Consider the following 27,540-nt stretch of genomic DNA (forward strand, 5'->3'; position numbering starts at 1 on the left):
GGTCCTACTCACATTATGTGTGTACACACACAGAGGACTAAATATAATCCTTTTCTTGGCCATAAGAACCACTTTGATATTGATTTCTAAATGTTCATTTTCCTTTTGGTATGAATCTGTAGCAATACCCTCAGTGCATAATTTCCATTGCTTTGCATTTGCCCCAAACAATTTTATTTCTCAGCACTAAAAAATATCCCCCTCATTGAATACATCCCTCTATTTCTGTCCCCCCCACCCCGGCGCGCACTTCTGTACAACAACTGCACTTCTGTACAACAACGGCGCGCAGTATTCTGTACAACAACTGCAGTGAACAGTTACAGATACCAGTCAGTTATCTGTACTGTATTGAAACTTGGAATTGTTTCCATGTATGCGTATTTTTTTAAACTTGTTATATATGTAACTGTTCAAATTGCTTTTATATATGCAATTGTGTTACCTAAGTTTTGAGATTTTTGCAAAGGTGCTTCCTAGGAAGTGTTTCATAAATAAATAAACCTTTCAAAGAATGTATACTTTTTTCAAATATATACATGTTGTCAACATATAATTCTAAGGCATAAAGTTGAGTATGAGCAAAAAAAGAGGATTGCTACTAAAATACATTAAAAAATAGAATTAAGCTTTAATCTTCTCACATATACAACCATACATAAAGCATATAAATGATATTTCTAAAATGTCTTCATTGTGAACACAACAATGCAAGCTCATGTGACCAACAATTAGAAAATGGATGCTGAAGACCAGACGCATTTCAACCCACCCATGGTCTTCCTGGGAGGTCAATGAATCATGAAGTTGTTACCAGAATTAAACAGTATGGCCAATAAATATAGATAGGGTAAGCTAACCAATCATATCCATACCATTACTGGGCGCATATGGTAAGCCTGGATATGTATAAGTTAATATAGAAAGTGGTATTTTTCTAAGGCATTCTCCAGGTTTCTGGTTCACATATATCAACCACCCCCCTGGAGATGTGCTAAGTTTTGAATACAGGCAGCAACCATTTTGCACGTGTCAAATTGACACACGACCACCAACATGCAGGTCGTTTTGGATCCAGAAGAGGGCGGAACAGGGGAAGAATGGGATGGGACGGGCTTATGCGCGCTCCACCAACATGCATGAATGCCCAGAACGCAACCCTCGTGCAACAGAGAGTTGTTGTCTGTACTTGAAATGTCCTAATTAAAACAAGCCACACTGAGACAGATTTAAGTTACTTAGGGGATGTGAAGAACAAGAGTTGCACATTTGCTTATAAGGCTTTAATCAATAAAATCAGTTTATAATACTGAACTTTTTTCCCCATTGGTGACAAGTCAGTTTTGCTTCTCAGATATTCAACACAAAATGTTTTTAATAGTAATAGGCAGGTAGCTTCAGGAGCATCTGTCAAATTCTGAAGCATAGCTGTCTTTCAGGCTACTCCAAATCTTTTCCTTGCTCATCCCACTCCTTTCACACTCAGTAAGCCACTGAGCACCTTAGCAACAAGAAGAAGATAATACAGCATTGAGACTGGAGGAAATTTCCACTCCATATCAATCCATCATAATTGCAGCAGTTTCTAAATGAATTGACCTTCTCATCAATCCTTTTCTATCTATCCGTCTTTTCTCAGGCTGCTTTTGGAAATCCTGTGGGATGACATTTTGTCACTTTCCAAATTTAGCAAGCTTTCACTGAAACCCAACCCAGTTAATCCTTCAACAAGCTTACCTGGTACAATAAATTTCAGAAGTACAGGCAGCTAACAGTTTTGTCCCTTTGTGCTTCACTAATTATTTGTGTACTGTAAATAATTGGAGGGCTCTGACAGAATGTAATGCGCCTGTCTGAAGTGATTAACCAATACGCAGATAAATCCAACTTCAGAAGTGGCTGCCGTTCCAGAATCTGAAGCTCTTACGGCTGTGTATATTACTATGAAAAACTAAATGGGGATTATTTTTTATTGTGTGTACATCTGACAATGTTTTATGCCTCCAAAACAAATGATATAAAAAAGAGTGAACTGTTTCTCACAACAAAATAAAAAAATTCCTTCAGTAGCACCTTAAAGACCAACTAAGTTTATATTTTGGTATGAGCTTTCGTGTGCATCTGAAGAAGTGTGCATGCACACGAAAGCTCATACCAAAATATAAACTTAGTTGGTCTTTAAGGTGCTACTGAAGGAATTTTTTTATTTTGTTTCTCACAAGTTTAGAACTAGGATTGTTGAGTTAGGGGGAAAAACATAGCAGGAACTGTATGCAAGTACTGTAGCTTCTTCTAAAAGCTCAGATCAATTGCACAAAGTGCTCCAATATCAAGATTTTCAATTAACAAGAGCAATTAGTACTATGGTGTGCCTGTCTTCAGAATAGATACTGGAACAGGAATGCACCAATACTGGTAAGTCTTACATGGGAGAATCTTTTCTAAAAGGAACAAAGAATCACACAATTGTAGAGTTGAAAGGGACTTGTTACCTATTACAGATAATCTATTAGATCAAGAGTCCATTACCATGCACATGGACACTGATGCCTAGACAACACTGCTGGAAACCTGAATAGAAGTCTTGTTGCTACCATGGAGTGACCTTGAGAGAGCCTAAATCTCCAATCTGTAAGAAGAGAGCAACAGTACCGTAATCTTTCTCCCAAGGCTGAGTCAACACATTCATGTTTGTACAGCTCTTGGAAATTAAAGCAAATACATTAAGTACTGCAGTACTCTATCCTACAACTGGAAAAGGCGTTCAACCAAAACGTGAAATTATCTATCATCATGAATTTCTAGATTTAAAGTATACTTGAAAGACATTATCCCAGACTTTCTGAAGAGCTCAGGAAGAAAAGGTGATTCCATACACCTGGGTCATACTAACCTCAACTCAAACCTGTTTTAATGAAATTAAACTCTGAACCCATTGCTCTATTTTCTACCAGCAAACAGCTGTCTTCCCTCTTGTTTCTGATAGCTTTTTATGTACTATTAATGCTGTGATATTCTTCTGTGCTGCTTCTTTTAAATATGGTTAGTCTTTTTAATTTTCTTCCATGCGTCATCTTTACTAAATTTCTACCTGTTTTCTATACACATTGGGTGTAGATGCGATCTACTTTGCATTTTGTGAAATTTCCATTACTAAGACTCTGGTGCACAACACAAAACTATTAAAACCAAAAACCTTTAACAATGAAAACTTAAACAAGAAAGGGAAGCTGATGTTTGATTTGCAGGACTTCAGTCCATCCACATTTTTGACATGGGGCAAAGCTGAAGCAGGAACAGAACCCACCTTGAAGTCTAGGAAGGTTGAAGTCTTGAAGTCTACAGAGAGGATTGCATCAAAAATGGCACAGGTGCAATAGAGATAGCATGGCAAGACAAATTTACCCTGGAATTCAAAATGTTATGTGGGAAACAGCTAGCAAGCAAGCATCCAATGGCCTCCTCTTTGAGCTTTCCTGTAAAATCCATATGGGTTATTTATTCTAGAAATTCTCCCCTCTAGAAGTAGGGTTTGTTTTTTGGAAAGACGTGCAAATTTTAAATACCCAATTTTCCCTAATACTTCTTCCTGTACTTGTAGAACAATTTCTAATTGTAATGCCTTTGGCGTGTGTGCATGTGTTTGCATGTCATAGAGAGATATTCATGGAATTCCTTATGCTTCTATAGCAATGTGTCCTCCATCCTAATAATTTACATTCTCTCTTGTGTTTCCTAAACATTGCATCAAGTCACATGACTACTACATAAATTTGGAACATGACAGATGGATGGATGTCCCATGAATATAATAGACTCCAAGTTTTTTCCTTCCTTAAGCAAGTTAATTAAAGTGTAGCACATATATGCCTTAGACCACAGTCCTATTAGGGATGGGCAAATCTGTCAGTTTCAGTTTCTTATTTTTCTAATCTTCAGTTCAGTTTGCCCAGTTTCTGCATCCATTTTATTTGGGGGCGAAAGTGTCACAAAACTCATATTCATACTTGTACACATTTCTCCTAATGTACACATTATTGCGAGCAGTTTTTCCTAAGATAATGCATTTGTATATGCTTTTTTCTTTCAAATACATGATTTTTGTGTGAACTTCTCCTAATATATGGTTTCTTCATATGCATTCCCCCCCCCCCCGGTTTGGCCAGGAATGTGCACATTTCAAAAGACAGTTTGCATTTTGGTTTGCCTAATGCAAATTAAATAGCTTCACATTAAAATGCAAGCCAAATTTCTGTCACGTCATAAATTGTATACACAGTGACCTGTGAGTAAATACAACTGATCTCAATGGAACTTATGTCTCAGTATATATTTATATAGGGCTGCACTATTAGACAATTGTGATCTCTTGTGACAGATGCACAATTGCAGCCAGTCTTCCTGGTTATGAAAACTAGGAACTCCGATATGGAAAGAGAAATAAAAATTCATTCCTGAGTAAGTCTCAATACCGACATTATTACTGCAAGCTATGGCAAATGCAGAACATAACTCTTAATAGTTTCAAAATATCAAACCTGCAGAATTTAATATGCTTCCAGAGGTGCATATTTATTATCTCTCATAAAATAATCCTTGCTATGTAAAAATTCGTTGTATTTTCCAGGAGTGAACACTACAGGTTTCCTATAAATTAGGTTTGTAGCTTAACATGTATTTTAAGACTGAAATCTTTAAAAAGATCTCTTTAAGGGATCTGTCTGCACAGCAGTTTGTCCTGTATAACTGGGAGAGGTTAGGAAAAGATCACTTTGTTTTACCCTGCTGTGATACCCCTGTGACTTAATCAGAAATGAAGACCAAGTTCCTCATATGAATGACAATGAGGCCCTGCCAAAGAGGGACAGGAATCACTATATATGTGATGAAAGCCATTTGGTCTCTTTAAGAATATTTTGAATTATATTTGTTATATATTAAAATATATTATGCTAAAAATTGTATCTGAACTGTTATTAACACACACATTTCTCTAATTAAAAAAACACAACCTCCTCAAATTTTATTTCACAGGTTTTTGAAATTTGAACTTCCTTTCTTTTCAGCAATACTCTTCATTCCTAATACTCTTTATTCCGAATGTTTCCCCATTTTAGTAAGTTTCTTGAAACCTTATACTAACTTTACAAAGATAATAATCCAATTTTCAAAAATATTACTCAAAGTGGTTCGTTCGGCCTTCTTCCTGACAATATGCATGGAACTGTAATGTAAATAGATGTAAAATAATACACTATATATCCACAACAAACACACTATTGCTTCGTTCATCTTCAGAATACACGCACAAAGAGCACCAGTCTAGATGGGCTCTTCTTCTGCCCCATTTTCTGCTGGATGTATGTGCCCAACAGGACAATCTTAACAATGTTTCCTCAAAAGTAAGTCCTATTTAATTCAATGGGGCTTACTCTCAGGTAAGTAGGGTTACAGTTACAGCTGGTGCCCCTCCAGATGTTGTTAGACTCCAGTTTCCATGAGCCCTGGCCACCATGGCCAATGGTATGGGGTGATGAGATTTGTAGTACAAGAACATCAGGAGGACCTCAGTTCAGCTATATCTTCCCTTGCTCCCACAATAAACCATTTGCTAACAAACTCTGAACAGGACTGGATTGCTCAACAATACAGCTGCAATCCAAAACATAGCTTCCTTGAAAACTGTCCCAGTAGAATACGTGTAATTGACTGCAGTTTAACCATAGTTAGGATTGTGCTTTGACTGAAGTCCTATATAATACATGTGAGAGTAAGCGTCCAATAGACCCACAGAATTGCAGAGTAGGAGGGGACACCCCAAAGGCCATCTAGTCCAACCCCCTGAAACAAGAATCTCAACTAGTGTATCCATGACAGAAGGCCATCCAGCCACTGCTGAAAAACTTCTAAGGAAGTAGAGTCGACAACCTCTGGTCCACTGTTAAAATATCTGTTCTAGGACATTTCCTGGTATTGATGACAAGCTCACCATGGGTAGTTAGTTGCCCATAGGACTTAAAATAAATATTCACAGGAATGGGCTGAAATTTTAAATAATAAATTTATAACCCCCCCAATAATTCCTAAATATCACAGGTACGTCTATATTTAATATCCCAGTTACAAATACAACAACTTTCCTAAAAGGCTATATGCTCTGATTTTGGGGAGTTTTCAAATATTACTTTAACACGATTTATATTTTCTCTGAGCCCTTCCTCCCGATGAATACCTTCATAGTATTCTCTTTTAGACTGTAATTAATTGCTGTAGACTTAAATCGAACATGCTCTAATCCTTCCCCATGGTTTACTGCCATCATTTATCTTGTGCACATATCTTCAGCATGCCAAATACCGTCAACTTTATTTATCCCTCTATGCAAATTAAGAAATGTGCACATGTAAGGTCATGAGTCCTTCCACCCCTCTTTCCTTTTTAAAAACCAACAAAGGATTTAGAAAATGTTGATCAATTATAATCCATATAAGCTCGGGCTGCAATTCCTGGGGATGCTTTTCCTCTTGTCCTGCATCTGCGCTCCTTGTGCCTGCCCACTGCTTTCAACTGCTGCTGCTTATTGTTCAGAATTCCCAAAGTGCAGTTGAAGCCCCTCTTCTGTTGGAGGGGGCACAGGTGGTTGGGAGAAACAGCTTCCCCCTCACCCCCACCCCACAAATCAAGAGGGGTTGCTCAAGGTTCTTCCAATTGTCCCATCACCACAAGCCTTTCAGCTTGTCAGGCAGAACAATCCCCCTTCTCTTTCCCCAGTGTGCTGTTCTGAAGGCTCTCCTGGTCCCTCCAGAGCCAACTTGGTGGGTGGCAGGGCAAGCGCAAATCCTTCTGCTGACAGGTGAATTCTGCCCAAGGTTTTCCTGCATATTCCTCCCCTGTCTCTGCACCCATTTTCCTACTCAACACATTGCCTTCCTCCCCATACAGCATACTTACTGGTAGTTAACTACGGTATCAGAAGGAAGTGGTCATTTGACACCATACCTATTTTGGCACATCCTTCTCATGCAGAAGGTCCCAGCTTCAATCCCTGGCAGCATCTCCAGCTAAAAGGAACAGGTAGCAGTTGATGGGAAGGACTTCTGCCTGAGGCTACGAAGAACTGCTTCCAAGCAGAGCAGACAATAGTGGGCTAGATGGACAGATAGTCTGGCCTGGTACAAAACAGCCTTGTATGTTCCTAAACTAGAAAGTATTCAACAAGTTCATCTAAGTAATAAGCCTGGTTTGCCAGGACCTTTGGCAGTCCCTCCTTGGCATTGACAGGTGGTTGTGGCAGCAGCAGCAGCAGCAACAACAACAGGAACTTGCCCAAGTGGCAGTGCTAGAAATAGAGGAATGAGCAAATTTGCCCCAAGGCAGCAGCTCTCATTCAGCTCCCCTTACCTTGAGGCAGGTGGCACCAGCCCAACAGCTGTTTTTAAAAGGGTGGCAATCTTTTAAGGTGCCACAAAATGCTCTGTTGTTTGGATTATTACCTGGTGAATTCATGGGTCAGGTAAACTCTGAACCAGGGACTCTCAGATTCACAGATCATTTTCCTGGTCACTATTCTAGTGTAATGCAGCAAGGTGGAATCATGACCAATGACATTTGAGGTTATACTCTACACACTACAAAGATTGCCAAGACAAACCCGCTGGCGGCAGGTCAAGGCATTTGATTGTGGTCTGCTTTATACACACACACACACCCAATTTGGTCAGAAAGCAGGCCTGGCAAAGAGAATAGGGAGCTTCTCCAGATCAAGCACCTCCCCAAGTGTCAAAGTGTGACTGTATCTAGATCTAAAAGGGAAAGAGGAGGAGGAGGAACATTATAAAAAGACTTTTGCTCATCAGACACAATAGGGCCCTTGTACTCTAATGTGGCTGCAATAGGGGTTTCTGCTGTAGAGACACAGCTGAGCCAGAGAAACCCATCCCCCCTTCTCCCTACCTTCAAGCAATGACATCTTTAGTGTTAACAGCTCTGTTGCTGTGGCAACCAGACTGCTTTTGACAAAGCCACATTGACTGAAAGCAACATGTGGGAAACTGGAATCGCTAAAGCCCTGTGAGAAATGGATTCTAAAAGAAAAATTAGAATTGAATTTTTGGGGGTGGTTAAAACAGAAACAGGGACGCGGGTGGCGCTGTGGTCTAAACCACAGAGCCTAGGGCTTGCCGACCAGAAGGTCGGCAGTTCGAATCCCCACAATGGGGTGAGCTCCTGTTGCTCAGTCTCTGCGCCTGCCCACATAGCAGTTCAAAAGCACGTCAAAGTGCAAGTAGATAAATAGGTACCGCTCCGGCGGGAAGGTAAACGGCGTTTCCGTGAGCTGCTCTGGTTTGCCAGAAGCGGTTTAGTCATGCTGGCCACATGACCCAGAAGCTGTCTGCGGACAAACGCTGGCTCCCTTGACCTATAGAGCAAGATGAGCATGCAACCCCAGAGTCATCCACGACTGGACCTAACGGTCAGGGGTATTTTTACCTTTACTAAAACACAAACACACAACAGCTCAGTCAGTAGAGCATGAGGCTCTTAATCTCAGGGTCATAGGTTCGAGCCCCAACATTGGGCAAAAGACTTCTGCATTGCAGGGGGTTGGACTAGATGGCCCTTGCGGTCTCTTCCAACTCTATGATTCTTTGCAACATGCATGAGAGGGGACCATCTGTGCACCATCCAGAAGACAGAATCAATTCTAGTAATATTTCGAACAGGTTCAGAACAGGCCTCACAGTGTCAGCACTAAGATGATCTCTTGCATCTTCTGGGTCTGTGTAGGTAGCACAGCACAAGTGTTTATCACTAGCTGTTTACTCCAAAACATCTTCTTTTGTCTGCTATGTCTGGGGGGGAAAGCGTCACCTAGGAACTGGTGAGCTGGGATCATAATTCCACTTGCCAATAATAGCCAACCCACTGCTTTCCAGTGTTTTAATGTGTCATTCGTTTCATTCATGCCGCTCCTAATTTCACCATAATATGGGTTAAGACTCATTGGGATGATACAAGAACATTAGCTGGTCAGCTGGATTTTAATTCCAAAATATTGGATGTCCAATATTTAATATTCTTATTCCAAATATAAGAAATTACCTACAAGAATATGATCAGCCACAAAGTGATTTGTTTTGAGCCACTTTCCTTTTCATATTATTTTGGTAAAGAGCAATGAATTCAGAGGCGCACAGCATCATAGGTGCAAAGAAAAGGCTTGACTCACAATTCAACTGCGAGCAAAAATATATATATCAGGAGCTTTTTAAAGCTCCTCCAAGGGTAGTGTCCGTTCTTTTTTTGTTATTTTAAACAGTACACACTAATGATCATCTTTATCCCTGGATAAATGTAAACCAAAGATTAAAAATGACTCAAATGTCAAGCCCTGCATTCTCTGTCAAGAATATCTTGAAATATGGACTCAGAATAAATCATATTTCTGGGGGGGAAGCTTGAAACTATCAGGCAGAGTTTAAAGGTGATGACTATGAACTTGCTCCAGCTATCCTGGATTTCAATCAGCTCTCTGGAAGTTAGGAACCCCCAACCCTTCTATTTCTGAACTATAGATATATTCTGCGGATTAGTCAGACAATGAACAAGAGAGGCCCTCTTTAATTAGATATTCTTGCCTTGCTTCCATTCCAAGGTAACTTAATTGTGTAAATTATAGCAAAGGTTTCATCTTGAATATGTAAGGTAGAAACTCATTGCAAGCAAACATCTTGGAAGTGACTGAGGTAGCAAGCATGTGCTATTTAAAATGCTCAAGTATTGCATATCCATTTAAACAAGGGCTGTTAATTCTGTATAATCAACAACTGCAGAGGGGAAATGTATCTGGTACGCCATATTTATGGAAAGGGATTCAGAGGAGATATAGCTAGCTCACATAACACTATTCATTGTTGCTTTAAATGTAACACTTTCAAATTGCTTTGTGGGCATTCTGCCACAACAGTTTTTAAAAACAAAATATTACATATATATTTGCCACTTCTTGTTATCTCTCCCTAAGAATAATTTGTTTAACATCCCTGCATGAGCTGCCACATTGTAAAGAGTCATATTATAGGAAGTGCAGAGCTAATTTGCATGCTGAACTACACTTCTTTCACTCTGCATTTACAATGTATTAAAATGCAAGAGAGTTATAGCTTAATCTCATTGAGAAAGCTTTGAATCATCTTAAACACTTAGGGTGTCTTGTATAAAATACCACCAGCCAGATAATTTGTGTGCTTCCATAGAGAAAGGCAGCACCCCAGCATTCTACTGATTGCAAAAAGGAAGGAGTTCTCATTATTTTCCAACTCATTAAAGAGGCCATCTACTCTATTCCATCTTCATTGGATGGAACACAGCTTGCAGTAGATCTAGAACCAGGAAATGTAGCCAGTAAGGGCTGGTTGAAACATCTCATCCCAACACATCATTGCCAGTGTTCCATGCATAATGCTTAAAATGATATTATCTGATATACCCATATCCTATGTGTGAGCAGTGTCATTTTACAACCCTGGCGGTGGTTTCTTTGGTGTTCAGACAAAGCACATATAGAGGCTCTTTCAATGGTGGAGAGCATTCTACCACACTGAGATAGTTCATTCGGTAGACGTAATCTCAGAGTTGTGGGTTTGAGCCCCATCCCGCGCAGAAGATTTCTGCATTGCAGGGGCATTGAACTAGATGACCCTCATGGTTCCTTCCAACTCTACAATTCTTTGATTCATAAAACTATAACCTGTGGCCATTCAATGACACTGAATGGTACAAAATTCAGGGCAGACGAAAGGAAGCAGCTTTTGAAACAGCACATAATTGCTATGGAATTTGCTCCCATAGGAGGTAGTGACAGCCACCAGTTTGGATGCCTTTTAAGGGGATTAGACAAATTCATGGAATATAAAGCCATAAATGGCTACTAGGCATGCTGCCACAGGCTTTCCACATGCAACTGGTTGGCCACTATGAAAACAGGATGCTGGACTAGATGTTATTATAGTAGAGATCTAACTGTAGATACCCTCCTCATAGACGTTTGGCTGGTGTCAGCATAAAACTAGCCCCCCCCCCCAAGCATTGAAGCATTGGCAGTTTATGGAAGTATCCACAGGATTGTTGGTTCTCCAACCTTATCTACACTTCCCATGTATTACTATGATTTAATGCACTGAACATGGTGTTTTAATTCATTTGTAAACCATCCCGGGGCCAAGGAAGATGATGGACGGAATAAAATGTTCCTTTAAAAATGCCCCATTTGGCTTCTTTTCCACTGTTAAGTATAATCCTCTATAATGATATCCAAGTGTCTCTGTGTCCAGTCCCTGTGTCTGTGGGATTGCGCTACTGCGCATGTGCCCCATGTTGGGATTTGGAGCGCAGAGAGTTTGGCCGGCCAGGCAGAACTCCTTCCAGCGCAACCACCCTCTCTCCTCCTGAATCCTGCAACATGGAGGAGGAGCAGTCGGGGGAGCAGATGAGACCGCTACTCACAACGGTAACTGAAACTGAGCGATGGGAAGAGGCGGGATGGAAGTTCGCGCGCGGTGGCGGCGGTTGTGCGCGGGTGAGAGGGAGAGAGGGAGGGGCGTGGAGGGAGGTGCTCATGCCCCTTTATCTCTCCCGCCTTTCCCCTGGGCTGAGGGCTCTGGCAGCCGTTGCCGCCGCCGCTGCGGCTCTTTGTGGGGGCGGAGTCCCGCCGGGCGCCTCTCTGGGCTCCCTCACTCCGTGACGGGGAAGTGGCGCTGCCGCCGCCAGTGGCAGGGGATTAATGCCCGAGGAGGCGACACAAAGCCAGGCCCTCTTTTCTTTCCGGTCTTGAGTCTCCCCCTCACACACACGCACAAACCGACAGGTGTCAGTCCTCTCTTTCTCTCTCTCGCCTCCCCTCAGCCCTCCCTTCCACTTCACACTTCCTCCCCCCCTTCATCTCCGCAGCCAAACACTACGAACAACAACAACAGGAGCAATAATGTTGTGACACGTGGATGGAATTAAAAAGGTTTACAGTACTGTACATGTAATAGCGGACTTGTAGTGGTAAAAGCATTTAACAAGTCTGTTTTTACAAATGTTTCAGCACATATGTTCTAGCACCCTTTAATTTAACGGGCTAAATGATACTAGTCATAAATAATTACAGCAAAACAAACATAATCTAAGCCAGGCATCCCCAAACTCCGGCCCTCCAGATGTTTTGGACTACAATTCCCATCATCCCTGACCACTGGTCCTCTTAGGTAGGGATCATGGGAGTTGTTTGGGGATGCCTGATCTATGCAGACAAGGAATCTTCTGTTGCTTTTTGCAATAGATATGGTTGGACAGTGTTCTCGAAGCTACGAACATGAGTTTGACCAAACTGCAGGAGGCAGTGCAAGACAGGAGTGCCTGGCGTGCTCTGGTCCATGGGGTCATTAAGAGTCGGACACAACTAAACGACTAAACAAAGGTGCTACTGGAAGGAATTTTTTTTATTTTTTGCGGGAGGCAGTGGAAGACAGGAGTGCCTGGCACGCTCTGGTCCATGGGGTCATGAAGAGTCGGACACGACTAAACAACAGCATGCCAACATGAACTCCTGTTTTCTGAGTGAAGGTTCTTATGTAGCTAAAAGGGCACCATCTACAAACAAGAGGGAGGAATGGGCAGGTTCGGGGTATCCCCAAGGTTTGCAGAAGAACAGAAAGTCTTTATGGAAAACACACTAAAGGGGTGGGATGAGGGAGAAGCAAAGTGAGCATGTTCTGTGGACACAAAATATTGGGAATGGAATGGAAAAATCTGAACAAGAACACTCCACATTGCAACACTTTATTGCAAGTTCCACTTGTAACTTGCTCAAAAGTTGGTTGCCAACACCCAGTTATCAGTGATGATAATTTCAGGATTCCAGCTTGTGCAAGTTACAGAAGAAGTATGATTCACTCAGGTTTCCTTTGCTGTTACTTGTCTACAATGTGTGAAGCCGCCTAAAGTCACCTTCTAAAAGTCATAGGTGGCCTGCTAGTTTGATAAGGGAAGTGGGGAAAGGGTTGAGGGTGTTCACTGGTGACTGGTTGCCACTGGGACTCATAGGCAAGGGAAGCAACAGGTGGTCAATGAGAGGTAGAGCCAACCAATCCTAGTTTTCTCCACATCCTCTCCCCTGCTGCATTCTAGATAGGCAACACTGAGACCAAGAAGGAGGAAGCTAACAATTACTACCTCCCTTGGGTTTCTTGTAAGTAAGAAGGCAGGTAAGTGAGGCTGGACTGCCAGCAGACAAAAGTTAGTGGGGCAGTGACCAAATGGGCCAACCTCCATAGGCCTGGTCTTTAACCTTCCCCACATACCATACCAAGGAAAACCACAAACATAAGGGGGCAGGGAGAATTAAAACACACCAGCTCCTGCAATTCTTCCCTGAATGAATTACCTTGGGTCTAACACATGAATGAACGATGCACACCCAACACACACATAGTGTGGTGCGATAGTTCAACATCCTATGACAGATCTTCAAATGTGCTGAAGCTGTAGAAAGGTACCTTGATCTTCCTAAGGCTCCAGCTAAGCTGTAAATCTGGGTGAACTTGTTTGAGTTTGTTGGCAGATTGGAAAATAACATAATAAAGGGAGCAGCCGCATGGCATGTTTTACAAAGACACCTTATGGTTTATACAGATTCTCCACCTCCCCCAATTCCTGCATTTCCACTTTGATGAGTTAGCATCAACTTGCTTGAACTCTCTTAAGCAATTCTTTTTTTACAAGGCAGCCAACGTCATAACTTTAAACATTTAACAATGCAAAACAGTTAATCAGTTAACTTGGGGTTATATCACTCACAGTAAACCCACTGAAATTAATGACCATGACCAAATTAGGTCCATTATTTTCAGTGTGTCTACTCTGTGTAGGACAAGCACTGGGCACAATCCTTCGATTAGAGCACGGTTCTGAGACCACCAAGGTTGCAGGTTCGATCTCCATATGGGACAGCTGCATATTCCTGTATTGCAGGGGGTTGTGCTAGATGATCCTTAGGGTTCCTTCCAACTCTACAATTCTATGATTCTAAGGTAATTTAACCCTCACACAACCATCTGCAAGCACCCACAGCACCACCAGAATATAGCATAATTAATAACATATCAAAGCCACAGGTTTAGGTGCTGCGCCAAAATCATAATGAACTGAAATAAGAAATACACTTTTACAGAAATGTATGTTGTCAGCCTTTGTAAGATACATTTTTAAAATACACCTAGGTAACTCCCCTGGAAGCCTTGTAAAGACTGGGATTTACTCCATTAGTCTCTCTATGGGAATTATCACCTAGCTGTAAGATACGTGTTTAGCATAATGGGAAGTGAGGAGTGTTTTGCAAATCATACACTATAGGAAACATGCATTTCTTACACATATATTATTTCCTTGCAGCCAAACGCTAATATGCATTTGTAGCCTTTAGTAAATTGCCAGGGATCTTGGACAGGGCACAGAAGAGTTCAGTCAATCATGGTTAGTCACACTACACTTCCTCCGCCATTTAAACTGGATTTCACCATGTTCATACCCATATGAAAGCTGTGGGAAGTTTTGTACTTTTAAGCATTTGAAATGTTTCACTCTTGATTTGACTCTATTATTCCTCTGGCAGGAGAGGCCATGCTGATCAGTATCAGACCAGCTATAACAAAATTTCTTGTTCTGCAACAAGTCATTAGCTCACAATATATTAGCTCCCTGAAAGGAAGAGTTTTGATCCCTCGCAATCAAAGGAGACTTCAAATATTCCATGAAACTACTGCTGAACTCATTATCGAGGGGCTGACTTCACTTGTCCTAATCATTATTAGTGCCAAAATACGACCTTTAAAAAAAATGCTTATCCATATTTTATTTCTTAGGTGTCTAACCACCAATTACATATTGAGCAAAGCTAAATAAAAACATATGAATACATTCTTCAAAGGAGCTATTTCAAGATCTGTAATATACAGTAAAAAGGTAAAGGTAAACGGACCCCTGACCGTTACATCGTGTCGCAGACGACTCTGGGGTTGCGGCGCTCATCTCGCTTTACTGGCCGAGGGAGCCAGTGTTTGTCCACAGACAGTTCTGATGTGGCCAGCATGACTAAGCCGCTTCTGGTGAACCAGAGCAGTGCATGGAAAACGCTGTTTACCCTCCCACCGGAGCAGTACCTATTTATCTACTTGCACTTTGACGTGCTTTCGAACTGCTAGGTTGGCAGGAGCAGGGACCGAGCAATGGGAGCTCACCCCAAACTGCCGACCTTCTGATCGGCAAGCCCTAGGCTCTGTGGTTTAGACCACAGCACCACCCGTGTTTCCTGCAATACAGTAGCTTCCTGTAATACATATTGCTGAGTCTGTAACCTCTTCAATATGCTACTTTCATGTGTCCTGGAGTAATAGGGGATTGCCTATTATGTGTATGATCCAGTTTAATGATTTGTTTTGTTTCCTGCAAATCAAATCCTTTAATATTGCCTCAGGGAACCACTGGCAGGGCTAAAAATGCAACTGTTCACTTGGTCCCAACAAATAATGTCATTTGAAGCAATAGAAAGACCCACTGCCCCAGCTTGCTAAATCTGATTAATATGTCCCTTTTATTATTTATATTATTTTATCAGAACCAATAAGTGGGACCCCCTGCACACCACGCAATGAAACACACCTTACTCTAATGCACCTCTCACCCAGTCATTAAATACTGTGAATTATAATTCAGTGTATTCAATATCTGATAGACATTGTATTTTCCAAATAAGGAGAGAGTGGGGAAAGGAGATTTTATATGCACATGAAAGTGCTAACCACACAAAAGCAGCCTGCTCTGAGCTCCCACCGAGTCATGTTAAAGAGACCAAGGTAACAGGAAGAGGCGACATAAGAAGCAGTATGATCCCTTGAACATCATGTTGGCCTGGATGGCATGAACTAGCCATGCTTATCCTCCTGTCCTTTTAATTACATGCATTCCTTCCACTTGGAAATGCTGCCTTTAAGTAGTTTGGCTTACGAGCAAGAAAACCAGTTTGGGTTTTCTAGATTAAGCCAGCAGTGTGTGTGGCATTTCAATCGAATGGAAACAAAGTTGACAGCACTTCTAAGAAGTGCATAGATAATTGCTATGCCAAGCGGGGCAAATCAAACCACTTAACACTTTAGGAAAATAACCAAAGCCACAGTTAAAGCTCCTGCAATGTTTTTGGGGAAGCCACATTTTATATTCCCAGACTAAAATTATTAGTGAGCATTTTAAAGCGGTTCCTCTAACAGGAACTATACAAAACAACATGGACCTCCCAATTACAATGTGCAGTGGTTGAGTGACGTGTGGCTCTGTGGTTGTGTGTTTCAGTCCATTAAAAACCTTTTGCATCAAGTACTTAAGTAAAAAAAGAAAAAAATCTTTCTATTGAGCAGTCTGTCCAGATACAGACTGTTCTGATTTGGTTCCCACAGTGAAGGAAAGCTTTTTGGCAAAGAGAAGCCATCTGCCAAGTCCAGAAAAGCCTTGATGGGGAGAGTTTGGTGATGTTGGAAGCCTACTGTGAAACAGAATTCCCAGAAACAGAAACCACCTTGGACCTCAGAGCATCGGTGCAGATTATCTGAGTTGTGAGTGCCCATGCATCTTTCGCAAATAAATGGATTTTCCCCACCTCTACTTTCTGAATACAAAGAGGAAAACACAAAATGAAAGCCTTTATATTTTATTGTGTATTGAGTGTTCCTTCCTACTTATAACTATCTGGGATTGTTAAGATTAGCTCAAATGATAGTGCTGGGACTATTTTAAAGTTGTGATTGTTTTTAAAAATAAAATCATTGCATATATAATCCTTTCAAGAGGGTATGAATAAGACATTGAGAAAGGCTACTTGCTCTCTCAGCAATGCCCTGACAATTATGAACATTCTTCTTGGCTTCTCTTTTTAGTCATTAAAGATTGAAATTTAGTAGGTCTAGACAAGTCATTTTGTGACCCTGGCCAGTATCCAAGGTCAGCAAGGTCCCACATCTACTAAGAGGTGTCACATCCCAGCAAGGGGACCACCGACAAGAGCCTGCCGCCCTTGCTTGTCCATCCACCTCTCACTCTGCTCCGGACAATAGTGGTGGTGATAAAGTGGAGCAGTAGATGCCACACTGCCTGCTTGCTGGTCTTTGCCTGGCGGGCAAGCAAGCAGATTCACCAAGGAAGTGGGGGAAGGGGTGTGTCTTATTTAGTTTAAAATATCTATCAAACACTCACATTATAAAGTATCAGACTAGTGCACAGAAAACCAAAGATAAGTGCAAAAAATATACAGTACACAAAAAGTAATAGTGCAACACCAGAAGATGGTCAGTGGACAACAATCTAATATTTCATTCAGAAAAGGTTTAGGTAAATAAAAAGGCCTGGAGCATGCGTCTGAAAGAGTAGATGGTTGGCACGTGCCTCATCTCAAATGGTAATGAATTCCACATTTAAGGGGCTACAATATTCAAAGCTCTACCAGTGGTGGACTGCAAGATGAACAGTAGGAACACTTGGTGCCACCAGGAAGTCCTCTACCATGGAACACATTGGCTAGGGAGAGATGTAAGGGGAGAGGTGGCTTCTTAAGTAGCCTGGACCCAAATTGTTCAGGGAGTTGAAAATAAGTAACAGCACCTTGAACCTGGCCTGGTAACATATAGGCAGCCAGTGCAGCTGGTTTGATAAAGGTGTACTGTGTTGATGATAGCATCCTTAAAACAACGTTTTGAGTAACTGCAGCTTCCAGACCAACTCAAGGGCAGTCACACAGAAACTGCATTGCAGTAGTCAAGCCTTGAGTAGACAAATGCATGGACCACTACGGCCAGATTGTCACTGTCCAAGAACGGCTACAGCTGGGGTTCCAGCTGGAACTAATGGAACCTTTAGTGACAGAGATGAAACTGATGAGATGGCCTTTAGTGACAGAGATGAAAACCCCACACTATGAACCTGTGTCTTCAAAGGGAGTGAAATACTGTCCGGACAAGGCAAGTGCCAAATTTCCCAGACCCAGGAACCACCCAGTGGGGTCTGCACCTTGCCAGGATTTAGCCTCGGTTTATTGGCCCTTACCCAGCCTCCCACCACATCCAGGCACCAGTTCAGGACTTATTCACAATTCAATTGTTACAGAGAAATAGCAGTGAGTGTCAGCAGCATACTGAATACATCATGCTCCAAATCTCGCAATGGCTTCATAGATGTTAAATAGCACTGGGAACAAAATAGTGCCCTGTGACATCTCACAACTTAACAGTCAGGGTGCTGACACAGAGTCACTCATGCTACTCTCTGCAACCAGCCCTACAGGTGAGAGCAGAACCACTGAAAAATGCTGCCTCCAACCCCCAACTCACAGAACTGATCCAGGAGAATACCATGGTCAACAGCATCTGAAGGGCCTTACAAAACCTGGAGTGAACACCGAATTTCAGCATTCTGTATGCTCACACGGGTCCAGAGGAAACAGCTGCAATTAGAATATGGATTAACTGGATCTCCCAACCCTGCCGCTAACTGTAGATGTCAACATTGAGTTGGAGTTAGTGCCACGGAAGCACATTTCTCTTCCAATATTATTGTTGATACACAATTAGAAACAATATCAATATGTATAGACAAGGCTCCCAGGTGTGGCAGAAATTGATCAGAAACAAGACCTTTGCTATGCCAAGACAGTTTTCAGAAATCATGAGCATCTTAAGTTTTGAATAGGCAAACTGAATGAAAAACCTACACTGACTAGAATACACATTTTGAAACAAATCTTCTTTTAACATAACCACTACTAACACACCTGTCAGAGACGCTGATGCGGCTACTCTAGAGTAACGACTCCTCGCAGCATAGTCCTTTTAGACTTTTATTAAGTGCTGATTATTTACAGTGCTCAGAGCGATCTATATACATGCTTTCGGTCAGGTGTCAGTACCTCCGAATGGAGGTTGGCGCGTTTTCTTCCAGCAAAGAAGCTTGGGGAGACCCAGCCTCTTCCCCCGACGTTTTTTGCGCAATTCCGGAGTCGGGGGGATTGGCCTTCCCCCCCCCGCCTTCCCCCTTCCTGTCCCACCTGGGTCAGTGGCTCCGCAACCTTGCCTGAGCCTCGGACACCACTTCCTGATTCTCTGCTGGAGGCAGAGCTCTCCCTGCTCTCCCCAGCGCTTGGGGATGGGCTGGACCTTACGATGGGAGGGACCTCTCGGTATCCCCTGTCCCTCACAACACCCAATTGACTTATTCCATGCTAAAGATGCTCTTAATTTCACTTGTGAAAAATGTCACCAAAATTCTAGTTTGTTTAATACAGTGAGGGATCTATAAGAACTAGTTAGGAGAATGAATGAATATGTGAACATTTATGGTTAACGGCAAATAAACTGAGGCCAGATAAGAGTATGGGCAATCAGCTTCTTGCTGTAATAAACATAAAGAAAGTAATTGATCAGCATTTCTCTGTGAAGAATAATGATACTATCACCATGTTGTATATTATATAAAATATGGGAAGGAAGGAGAGGGAGAGAGGGAAAGGATTGCACTACAAATCACTGAAGGGTACATGGCAGAAGGAATGTGCTTTGCTTAATACTTAACACACTGTGTGCAGGGAATTGCTTTGTGTGTAGCATCCCATTGTGTAAAACCCTCCCCTCCAGTTGACAGTATGACGTGGTACAGTTTAGGTACAGTGTTACCTCCTCAGCTGCTGTTTTGAGAACCAGGCTTCAGCCTCTCTGTAGAGATCCAGCTCAACAGTCTCTTAACACTGCAATCTTACTCTCAAGTTCCACTGAGCAACAGTACTTATTCCAAATAAGTTCATATGCTACATGGGATCGCAGCCTAGATGTTACAGTTGCACGCAGAGCCTTGAAACAGAGCAGCATTTCTAATTGTGAAATTGTGACTGAATGAGCTTGCAAAGAGCCCAAAAATAAATACAGGGCAGCAGGGGTAACCAACATGGTGCAAAAACATATTGATGGCCTCACACTGGCTATTCCTGATCTAGGGTATTCATTCAGGTGAAAATAATGCTTGTGTCACCCATGCTTGTGTATTCTTATGCATGCGCTTTCAGGAAAAAGCCCAGCTGAGCTCAGTTGGACATGCTTCCTGGTGAAGGTGTCTAAATGGCGATGTCAGTGAACAGACTCACCTTATACACGTTTCCTCAAAAGCAAGACCCTCTGTGTTCAAAAGGTCTTATTCCCAAGTATAAGATCGAAGCCTTAAATTTGCTTCTCTGGGTACAAAAGGGCAGATTATGTACTACAGATGTCTATACCAATCTGCAGTAGTATTTGTCTGAAGAATGAGGAGCTTTAAAAACATCAAGGAAACACATGTGAAAAGGTGCCTCAGCACGCATGGAGACTTGGTTAACATCTTTGCACATCAAGTCCAGCCTGCAGCATAATCAGGTAACACAATATTGATGTGACATTCAGTTGCATCAACTTGCACGTACAATGGGCTAAGCGCATATATATAAAAAGGCACATCCGCACTACTGCACTTGAGGCAGATCTTAAGGGACTTACCCTACAAACCTATACATGTCTACTGAGGAAAATGTTTCATTTTTTCAGTGGTGCTTCCTTCCAGGTAGGTGTGCAAAACAAACAAACAACCCAGCAGTTTCAGGCTGCAACCATATCCAAACCTACTAGGGAGTAAGCTTCATTGAACACAAAGGTAATTCTGAGTAAGGATAGCACTGTGAATATATCAGCTACTTACTCTTGATTTAGCAAAGACAAGGCAGTGTCAAGTATGATGGTGTCCTGGACAAGATGCCCTCCAATGCCCCCCTGGTGGCCACCTGAACCAAGCTTACCAGAGGATGGATGGGGAGAAATGACAAAAGAGATGGCAGCCAGCAGCAATGAGAGTAGCACAGCTCCTACCGCCTGACAATCCCTTAACCCAGTGCTGTAAAGAGAAGCACTAGGCAAAGCAACCCCAGGTGGTACTGCCACTGATACCATCTTCCTAACAGCCAACAGGCTTCTTCCCCACCACCTCATATCCTCCAAAACTTTGCTCATGGAATAATGGGGACACCTGCAGAGGAGTGTGCAATTTCATGCCTCCCCTCCAGGCCCAGCTAAAAATGTAAGAAGAGTCTTATTTGATCAGGCTGATGTCCTACCTAGCCCAGCATTCAGTTCTCACAGCAGCTAACCAGATGACAAGTGGAAGTCTACAAGCAAGACACAAGCACAACAGTTCTCTCCTATTCATGAGAGCTCTCCCACTCATGATCTGGTATTTAGAGGCATATCGCCTTGGATAAGGGAGATAACATACAGCTATCATGACTAGGAGCCATCCAGGCAAACCAGTATATTCCGCTGCAGTTACACTTCTTGCTTGCTTACATATATATGGCCACTTAGCCATATAATTTATTCAAGGTTATATTAGGCTAGAGTATTCGCCACCCTCTGATTTCATTCTCAGCATCCTTAACTGCCCGGAAGGTTCTGGCCTAGCTTGTTAGTCACGACCTTGTTTTGTCATTAGTGTCAGTTCCATAAGTATAATAAATGCAGCATATAATTGGATGTTTACTCTTTCAACAATTAATGCAACTTAATTATTCTAATCATCATCTGCTGAAAACATTTTTGGCATTTTTTTAAAAAACAAAACAACTCTGTTAAACATTCCATCAGTGCTCCCCCAAAAGTGCTTTAAAGTATAGCAGTGGATTAACACTCATCCCTGCAGTGGAAATTACCACAATATTAACTATGTATGAAATATATATGCAATCTTGAAGCAGCATTTGTTACACTGCACCAATGAAAATGACTGGAAGTTCTAATAGAATAAAAACGTAACATGTCGTTAAATAAAACAGGGTGCTAATGGACAGGGGTCGTTGAGTCTCGGTACTACTGGTCTTGTTGTCAAGTCCACATTAAAGTGTAGTTGGAAATGGATTTTTTGAGTTTCCATCTCAGATCTCTTGCACTGCTAAACTCAATAACTCAGGCAACATTTTCCTGGTTCACCACAGTGTAGCATCATCAGCATTCAAATCACTATCTGACTCACCGGCCGAGTGGGGTGGGGTGGGGGGGACTAGAGAGAGAAGAGAAGGAAGCATATTTCAGCCCACGCAAAGCAGCAAAAGAATTTCACAATTAGTAATTTAAAACACTAATTCAGGGACTACTTCAAAAAGCTTTAAAGGTTTGGAACAACTAGGCCCTCAATAAGGTTTCGCTCCATGCAATTTAGAGGTTTCTAATTCAGATTCTTCAGGAGCGTCTAGGCTGCCGCAGCACAGAGCACAACGCTTGTCTTTAGCCTCCTCCAAATAAGGAGAAACAACAGCTACTTACCTTTAAAGCACATTTCCGCCCTGTCGCCTTGTGAAAGCACTCCATTACTTTGCCATTAATGCCAAGGCCCAGCACCCGCTTAGAGATTTTGTAGTCATCTGTGACTGCATGTTTCTTTATTTCCCCCTTGACAGGGACAGCTCCAGCAGGCAAAGGTCTTGTGTTGCTTTTGCTGTCCTCCTGCCCCTCGGGTGGGGGTCCCTGCTGACTCTCGCCTTGTTCCATGGTAGGCAGAAGTAACAAATTCAGAAAAAGAAGTGGCCAGCCCAGCCCAGCCTCACATTCACCGTCTTCCGCAAGGTACCTCCATCAAGTACGCCAGGACAAATATTTCAAGGAGCCTGGATCCATTTCCTAGGATTCCACTAAAGGATCACCTAAAAAAAATAAAAAAAAGTGAACAGGCATTTTTGTTGATTATAAAAAGCATAAGAACATAAGCCCTGCTTTGTTAGATCAAAGTCCCTTTTAGTCCAGCATCCTGTTTCTCAGAGTGGCCAGCCAGATGTTTATGGGAAGCCCTCAGGGAGGACATGAGTACAGCAATACTCTCTCACTGTTATTCTCCACCAGCTGGTATCCAGAAACAAGTTGCCTCCAATCAAGAGTGGCCAGGTGCAGACAAGGATAGGGTTCCTGCACCTTCAATTGTTGTATAAAAGAGTGTGTGGCTTACTAGACGTAGCCTCTACTAACCAAATAAACTGCACTAACTGTAATCCTGGCGTGGCTTACTAGGGGTAGCTTCTACTTACCAAATACACTGCAGTAACCCTGCCCTCTTTTTCACCTTATCACCCTACACTGATCCTGGCGGTAGTTTGTATCAGGACTAGTAACCATCAATAGGAGAATGATGGGCAGTTTTTCATACCAATTCCTCGCCAGGTTCTGTAGTAGTAGGCCATGTGGCTTATGGAAAGCAAGCAAAACAATTCACATAGTAACTTCATGGCACAACATGACTGCAGCAATTAGTTTGACCTGAAGCTGCCAACGTTTTACACTGGAAGGATGTGTGTGCTTTTAACAGTTGTACAACACACAAATTCAGCATGTGAAGTCCTAGCTTTCACTATGTTCCATGCAAGAAACAGTGCTATTGTTGAATTCCTAACTACTGTGCATTTGCTAAACTTTTGTAAAATAAAAAGTAACATTAGCAAGGTATGACTGCATTCCTTAACTTGCATTTAAAGCATAATAAATAGATAGATAGTTAGATAGATAGATAGATAGATAGATAGATAGATAGACACATAGCTTTCAAACTTATAGAAAGGCTCATCTCAGACCCCCTGAATGTTGGGATATTTGAGTGGGCCAACACTAAAAACTGGTGAATTTTCTCCATGAGGATAGAAAAACAAGGGAAGAACCCACATGATACTGTTTTTAGACAGTGGTGCTTTGCAGGCGACATATTTTGTTTTATTTTACTTATATGCCATTGTTGTTAGTTACCATGGGTGTCTAAGGCAGGACATATACTTAGTAAACAGGACATTTACTTAGTAAACATTATATCTGCAAGTTAGATCAGAGTAATGTCCCACAGAGTAGCAAAATAATGGCATAACCAATCCAGCCACCATAGTACCAAATTAACATTTAAATACTTCCTGTTCAGCTTCCAATGTTGGTGCTATTCTGATTGGAGAAGATATTACCTGAGAATGTCCCAAGATCCCAGCAGGCATGGGAAAACTGGGTTGGGAAACTGAAGGAGATTCTTAAATCTTGTGGAAATATCCACATACTCTTACTTTTAACACATATCTTCCATTTAATTTTGGCTACAAGTATTCTGAAGGGACGTGGGTGGCGCTGTGGGTTAAACCACAGAGCCTAGGGCTTGCCAATCAAAAGGTCAGCAGTTCGAATCCCTACGACGGGGTGAGCTCCCGTTGCTCGGTCCCTGCTCCTGCCAACCCAGCAGTTCAAAAGCACATCAAAGTGCAAGTAGATAAATAGGTACCGCTCCGGCGGGAAGGTAAGCGACGTTTCCGTGCGCTGCTCTGGTTTGCCAAAAGTGGCTTTGTCATGCTGGCCATATGACCCGGAAGCTGTACGCTGGCTCCCTCTGCCAGTAAAGTGAGATGAGCGCCACAACCCCAGGGTCGTCCGCAACTGGACCTAATGGTCAGGGGTCCCTTTACAAGTATTCTGCATGAAGAAACTGAAGGGCCATGGAAAGGACTGGGCTTTAGTATTAAAGGTGAATGAACCCTCTCCTTTCTTTCACTGGGGCCACCCCAAACAGCTGTCTTTAAATACATGGGTGGGGAACCTTGGGACTTCCATATGTTGTTGTGACTCCCAACTCCCATCAGCCAAAGCCAGCTTGGCCATTAGCCAGGAGTAGTGAGAGTTGTAGTCCAACAACCTCTGGAGGGCCATAAGTTCCCCACACCTGGGCTAGACAACCCCAAGTTATGGGGAGAAATCCACTCACTCTCTGAAAACAAACGAGGCAGAAGGTTACCTGTTTGTCTAAGTAAGCAAATGTGTAGGCGGCTTCAATAAGTTGCCAGGTTGAAAGCTGGTAAACTCTCTTCATCTCTTTTCTGAGATGTGTAGTGGAGAGTTCCCCCAATTGCTGCTTTCCATCATCTCAGATCACACGGATGGAAAAAGCTTCACTTGATTAATTTTTTTGTTTTTTTGTTTTTTTTGTTTCTAGGCAGCTCCCGTTTAAAGAAATGGAAACCCCTTCAATGTCTAAACTGACAACACTCAACTTCACAGCTACACAGTAGGTGAATAATTCCAGTACAGGAATGGTACCATGCCAAGCAGCTCACCTGTGCGCGAAGGAAGGTCAGGGAACAGTGCTGGCTCAACAACGAGATGAGGGGAACCATCTGGATTACTTAACACAGGCACTCCCAAACTGCGGCCCTCCAGATGTTTTGGCCTACAACTCCCTAGCTAAGAGGACCAGTGGTCAGGGATGATGGGAATTGAGGGCCGAAGTTTGGGGATGCCTGACTTAACACATTGAAAGAGTGGTGGGACAGGCAATAGCTTTCCTCGCCTATCCTCCTTCAAAGACAGAGCCAGGAAAGCTCATCACTGTGGCTGTGCTAGGGAGGTAGCACTGATGACAGTAGCAGCACAGCATGCACACACATGTGACACATATCCAGAGGAGGGCAACATGTTTGGGATCTGACTGTTCATTCATCCGCATGTCTTGGCTGGGTAAGCTATTGGCAGCTGCTGAGATATCTATCTGCCTGCCCACCCCAGTATGCCAGCCACCTAGGGTGCCCACCCACCAGGAGGCAGCAGCAGAATAATAATGTGATCCCTAATCCAAATTGTTCCCCACATCTGATGATGAGGCCAGCATTGCTCTTTGACCTGTCTCTACTCACAGGTGAGCTACTTGGTATGGTACCCTTTCCAGAGAGGCAGTGTTGAGGACTGCAACCCCACTGGGTCACCTTGGGGCAGTCATCCACGGTCTCTCAGCCTAACCTACTTCACAAGGGGATTAAATGGGAAGGGGGAAAGCCACGGATGCTGCCATATGCTCCTTGGGGGAAAGGTGAGTTCGTTCTGTGCCTTGAAGCTACCGGCACCTGAAGGAAGGCAGAAAGAAAAGTGGGGAGGGGGAAGAGATTAAGGCTGCAAGCCTGACTCCACCTACCTGGGAGCAAGCACTTCTGATTAGTCATTGTTAGGACTGCAGCCTTAAATAGTAAAGTTTCTAGGACTAGATGATTAAAGTATATGAGAAGTTGTTGTTTTAAAATTTTAGTATGAGTTGTTGGGAGTTGAGACTGTGTTCAAGATTCTGCTCCTTCCTTGGGATTTCTAAATTAAATCTCTAGTGTGCGTGTATGTAAATGGGTGCAAACAGTTCAGGCACCATGCAATAAACAGGTGGCCATTTTACATCCTTACTTTGAGCTGCTTATAAACATAGTACCATTTGTTCCTAGGGCCTTACATTTATTCCACCACGAAACCCAAGGCAGTACACACGTGTCTTCCATCTGGGCACCGACCAGACCGAGCAAAGTTGTGTCCTCCTCATGTGCCCGGAGACCATACAGGAGAAAAAAAAACGGTGGTGGTGGACGACATCTCCAACAATTTTATTTCTCCCAATATCCACACGAGGTTAGGTTAGAGACTGAGAGGAGGCGACCGGTGGAGAAAGCGGGAGGGGAGGGGTAGCACCATCTACTGGGAAGCCCCAGGTACAAATATGTCCTGGCCTGCCTGGCACTGTCACGGAGAAAAGTAGTTCTCAAGGCAAAGAGTCCTCCAACCCACCGAAGTCGCAAAGCCCGAGGAAAGGAGGTTTCCTCAGGTGAGCGGCCAAGGTGGGGGCGGAGGAAGAGAGAACAAAAGCGTGGGAGCGGAGCAGTTGGAGAAGCGCAAGGCGAGAGATGCCGGTGGCGGGGGGGGGGGGGGGTGTTGTTGTATTACCTGCGTTAAGCGCATGCTCCTCACAGGTGGTCGCTCTGTTGCTGCTCCATCAAACGAGCGGCGCGGAAGGAGGGGCGGGGATGGGGACCAGCAGCCGCGCAGCGCCTCGCCACCTCCGCGGCCCAGCCGAGGCTTTTCCTCGAGCCGCGTAGGGCAGACTTGGGCGGCCGCTCATGTGACTCCCCGGCCCAACCCGGTCCCGGCAGAGGCACCCGCCGGGGAGGAAGGAGGGAGGGGCATGCGGGAGTGGTGCGGAGAGGGGTGGGGGGGTGGGGGAGAAGAGCACGTGCTGCGGGACACCTGGCGGGGGCGCCGCTGGTGGCGGCGGTGGCAGGTGGGCGGGAGGACGGAGCCCGGGCAGCGCGAGCCGGGGCAAGACCAATGTGGAAGGCAAGGAGCGGAGGAGCTCAACCTCGGCTCGGCTGCCGCTTCGCTTACTGCAAAAAGGGCAGCCAAGGAAACGGCGGCTCGGCCGGAAGCAAAGAACCAGGAGTTCCCCGTTGACCCAAATGTGCGGGGGGGGGGAGCTGCGTTCAAAAGAAGGCGCGCGAAATGGGGCCGAAGCTCCCCCCCTTTTTTCTTCTTCTTCCTTTAAGCACATGTCTGAAAAGGGCCTGGCCTAGGGAGAAAGCTCCCCTTTGCTCTTCACGCTGTCGTGGTGAATCTCGCTACTGTCTCCGGC

At 43.3% G+C, this 27,540-nt stretch overlaps 1 protein-coding gene across 2 annotated transcripts in view; it reads right to left on the reverse strand.

Moving 5' to 3' along the window:
* MAPKAPK3 (MAPK activated protein kinase 3) overlaps positions 1 to 27,040 on the reverse strand; it is a 70,984-nt gene extending 43,944 nt beyond the window's left edge. Inside the window, exons 1-2 of one of the 2 annotated variants that reach the window (XM_035106063.2) lie at positions 26,859 to 27,040; positions 22,416 to 22,792 (exon numbers count right to left, since the gene is read on the reverse strand). In XM_035106063.2, coding sequence (XP_034961954.1) covers positions 22,416 to 22,640 — 225 coding nt within the window. In that variant the 5' untranslated portion in view covers positions 22,641 to 22,792; positions 26,859 to 27,040. Of the gene's footprint in view, positions 1 to 22,415; positions 22,793 to 26,373; positions 26,815 to 26,858 lie in introns of those variants that run through there. The other variant, XM_035106064.2, reaches the window with a different exon arrangement.
* Positions 27,041 to 27,540: the final 500 nt, after the last annotated feature.

Source organism: Zootoca vivipara, chromosome 2, assembly GCF_963506605.1.
Source record: "Zootoca vivipara chromosome 2, rZooViv1.1, whole genome shotgun sequence".
NCBI classification, from domain to species: domain Eukaryota; kingdom Metazoa; phylum Chordata; class Lepidosauria; order Squamata; family Lacertidae; genus Zootoca; species Zootoca vivipara.